The sequence below is a fragment of the Topomyia yanbarensis genome, chromosome 2 (genome assembly GCF_030247195.1).
Source record: "Topomyia yanbarensis strain Yona2022 chromosome 2, ASM3024719v1, whole genome shotgun sequence".
Classification (NCBI taxonomy): Eukaryota; Metazoa; Arthropoda; class Insecta; order Diptera; family Culicidae; genus Topomyia; species Topomyia yanbarensis.
This window is the reverse complement of record NC_080671.1, coordinates 79,142,638-79,145,571: the sequence shown is the minus strand read 5'-3', so window position 1 is coordinate 79,145,571 and position 2,934 is coordinate 79,142,638. Positions and strand designations below refer to the sequence as shown.

The following is a 2,934-nucleotide window of genomic DNA, read 5'->3' as shown; positions in this document are numbered from 1 at the left end:
CTCGAAATAGCGATAGAACCAAACGCTTCGGCGGATCTAGCAAACACTCATCGAAGCGCCATCGTCCTCCACGAGGAGAAACCATTCATCCTCCGCTCAACAGACCACGGTCTGATCTTTGCCTATTCATTGTCATCAAGGCGAAATCATGTTATCACACCAAAAGCAAATGAGCTAACCATTCAAACTCATGGATCTGAGATCTGGTGGCAGGCTGAGGCGATAACTTTTCATCTATCCGGTTCACCATGTACGACGAATCATCAACAAACCATCCGAGAGATCGATATAAATAGTGAGTTCTTGGGAAATCGACAGTTAGACGGACTGCTCTCCACGCCCCGAAAACTGTGCTCGTCGCTTATCAACCGATAGAATGAAACAAGTGGGTTTAGAATGAAACAAGTTCTTTAGCATAAGTGATTTTCGGTTCTAAAAAATGAATTAATGCAAATACTTCCTCCTTCAGATTGTCTGTGCGTTGCTGTTAGCGCTCATATGCGCCGTCTCTGCCGACAAGGATGCAACTGTGCTGCGGCATGACGCAGAAGTAAACCCTGATGGTTCGTACCAGTTTGCATATGAAACCTCAAACGGAATCCTGCACGAGGAGCAGGGTACCCTGAAGGATGTCGGCGAAGAGAAAGCTCAGGTATGTTTGCTGCCTTATTTGTTACGTCAGTCGAAATATCGTTACGATGTGTATTCACAGATTGCCCAAGGTCGGTTCGCATACACTGATCCCGAAGGAAACAAAATTTCCCTGCAGTACATTGCCGACGAGAATGGATTCCAGCCCACGGGTGACCATTTACCGACTCCCCCGCCAATCCCAGTTTTGATCGAAAAGGCTCTGCGGATTCTGGCGGAGAAGTCGCAGCGGAAGTGAGCGTAGGTGCTAAATCAAATAGGTTATAATGTAATGGATCTGTATGAACACAACATCCTAGTCGGTTTCAAAATACAAGTTCAATAATATAATGAAGTAGTATAAGTGTAAAAAGTTCGTATCGTGTTTATCTCTCGATATGAGGTCATTTTCGCTGCCAACCATCCCTGAATGAGTTTTTTTTCTTCTGTGGACCACTTTTACTTTCGTTCGATGTCGCACCACACAATCCGAGCCACGCCTGTTCAAGCGAGAGTGGCCCGCGGCTATGAACTTGACTTTGAAGCCTTTGAAGCTCATCCGTTGTGGCTTGCTGAACCGGTTTAGAAGGAAGGTAGGAATTTTACAATCAATGTGTGACGCTTCTTTCGTATTGTCTTCAGGCAGCGTAGATGGTGCTGATGGTGGTTGCAATGAATTACGCAACCGCATCGTGGAGCCGTGTGAGAGCTACCGCGGGCTACTGTGACGCATGTGCTTTGCGAGGTTTGCTGGCCGGCCACGATGAATAATGAAGCCACGATCTTTCGCTTAGAATGTAAACTAAGTTGGTGAACTGGGGGTAAAATGGATACCTTGAGATTAGAGTTGCTCGTGGTTGCGGCAATTATAGCAACCGCGCGGAATACTTTAAATTTGCACTGCAAATTTCGCGTGACTTGGCCTGATCGATTGCGTACATTTTTTTCTGGTACGTCTGTTCGATCTCTTACAAATGACTAAGATGAAGAAAATTAATAATAAAATTAATTAAATAAATGATATAAATTAAAAAATAAATCAAACGAATTTTTCAAGGGAAAAACTGCAAAGCTACCATTATTCAGGTTATGTTTTATGACAGCTCATGTTTGCTCTACATGTTGCCAATTGCCCGAATCCAATGTAGTTAGAAGCGAGATGTTTGTTTGTTCACATGTGTCATCCCAAAGGGAAGTACATTATTAATATAGCTGAGAATCCGTTTGAGTCTTTCCGTTTTATATACATTAATTTTCTTGACTCTGATCGTATATGGATGTATGAATTTCTTAGCTTGTCAAGCGCCTTCTACGTTACGCCAGTCGTTTAGTAGTTGGTTTCTTGCCCAAGCCGAAAGTTCTAGTTTGATTGCACAGGTAGATATACCTATAAATGGTTCTGGTCCAACAAACATGTTTGATGAGCCACGCCTGGCTAATTCGTCGGCCACTTCGTTACTATCGATTCCTTGGTGGCCAGGTACCCATAATATCTGTTGTTGTAAAGATGTGATGAACTCCCAAACCAGCATGGAATCACATTTCGACAACCTTAATGCCAACAGTGCGCTTGGCTGTCCGAAAAGATTGCGATTTTTACTTCGTTTCCTACAGACCTCCGAGCAGGTGTGTATTGCATATACCTCTGCCTGGAAGCCGCTTCTTTAATTCCTGGTCCGCAGACTCCCAAGCCAGTCAGCTCATCTATTTAGGAACCACCCATGTGGAATGATATTGTACCACGAGGTAGTATGGGACCCTCAATATCCCATATCTGACGATCCAATATGTGGACCTAATATGAGATATCGAAGTTCGGTTAAGACTCCATTATATCTTGAACTTTTATTATACTCAGCCGACCATTTAAATCCCCATCAAATAGTGGTCGCCTTTCCCATATCATGTTTGTGCAATGAAGGTAGATGGAGCATGGCTTCCATAGCCGTAATGGGTGTTCATTTCATAGCGCCTGGCTAGCCTCTGAACTTTAGGTTAGTTTTTTTTAAGGCGGTCTTTGGCCCAGCACACAATGGAGAAATAAGTGAGTCGTGGTCTGGCGATGGTCGTGTAGGACTAGTAAGCCAACCTCGGTTTGAGACCCCAAGTTTTCCCGAAGAGTTCACTGCACGCTTTATTAACGGCGTATGTCAGGTACGAGTTCCAACTATAGTTTTTTCCTATTGGAAAAAGGTAGAAGAAAAGAGAGAGAAAGAGAGAAAGAGAGAAAGAGAGAAAGAGAGAAAGAGAGAAAGAGAGAAAGAGAGAAAGAGAGAAAGAGAGAAAGAGAGAAAGAGAGAAAGA

At 43.6% G+C, this 2,934-nt stretch overlaps 1 protein-coding gene across 1 annotated transcript; it reads left to right on the top strand.

Moving 5' to 3' along the window:
* The first annotated feature begins 329 nt into the window (after positions 1 to 329).
* On the top strand, positions 330 to 990 carry LOC131678543 (endocuticle structural glycoprotein SgAbd-2-like). Its single transcript, XM_058958757.1, has 3 exons — positions 330 to 385; positions 470 to 652; positions 713 to 990. The coding sequence occupies exons 1-3, from the start codon at positions 377 to 379 to the stop codon at positions 887 to 889; spliced, it is 369 nt and encodes a 122-aa protein (XP_058814740.1). The 5' UTR covers positions 330 to 376; the 3' UTR covers positions 890 to 990.
* The last annotated feature ends 1,944 nt before the right edge of the window (positions 991 to 2,934 follow it).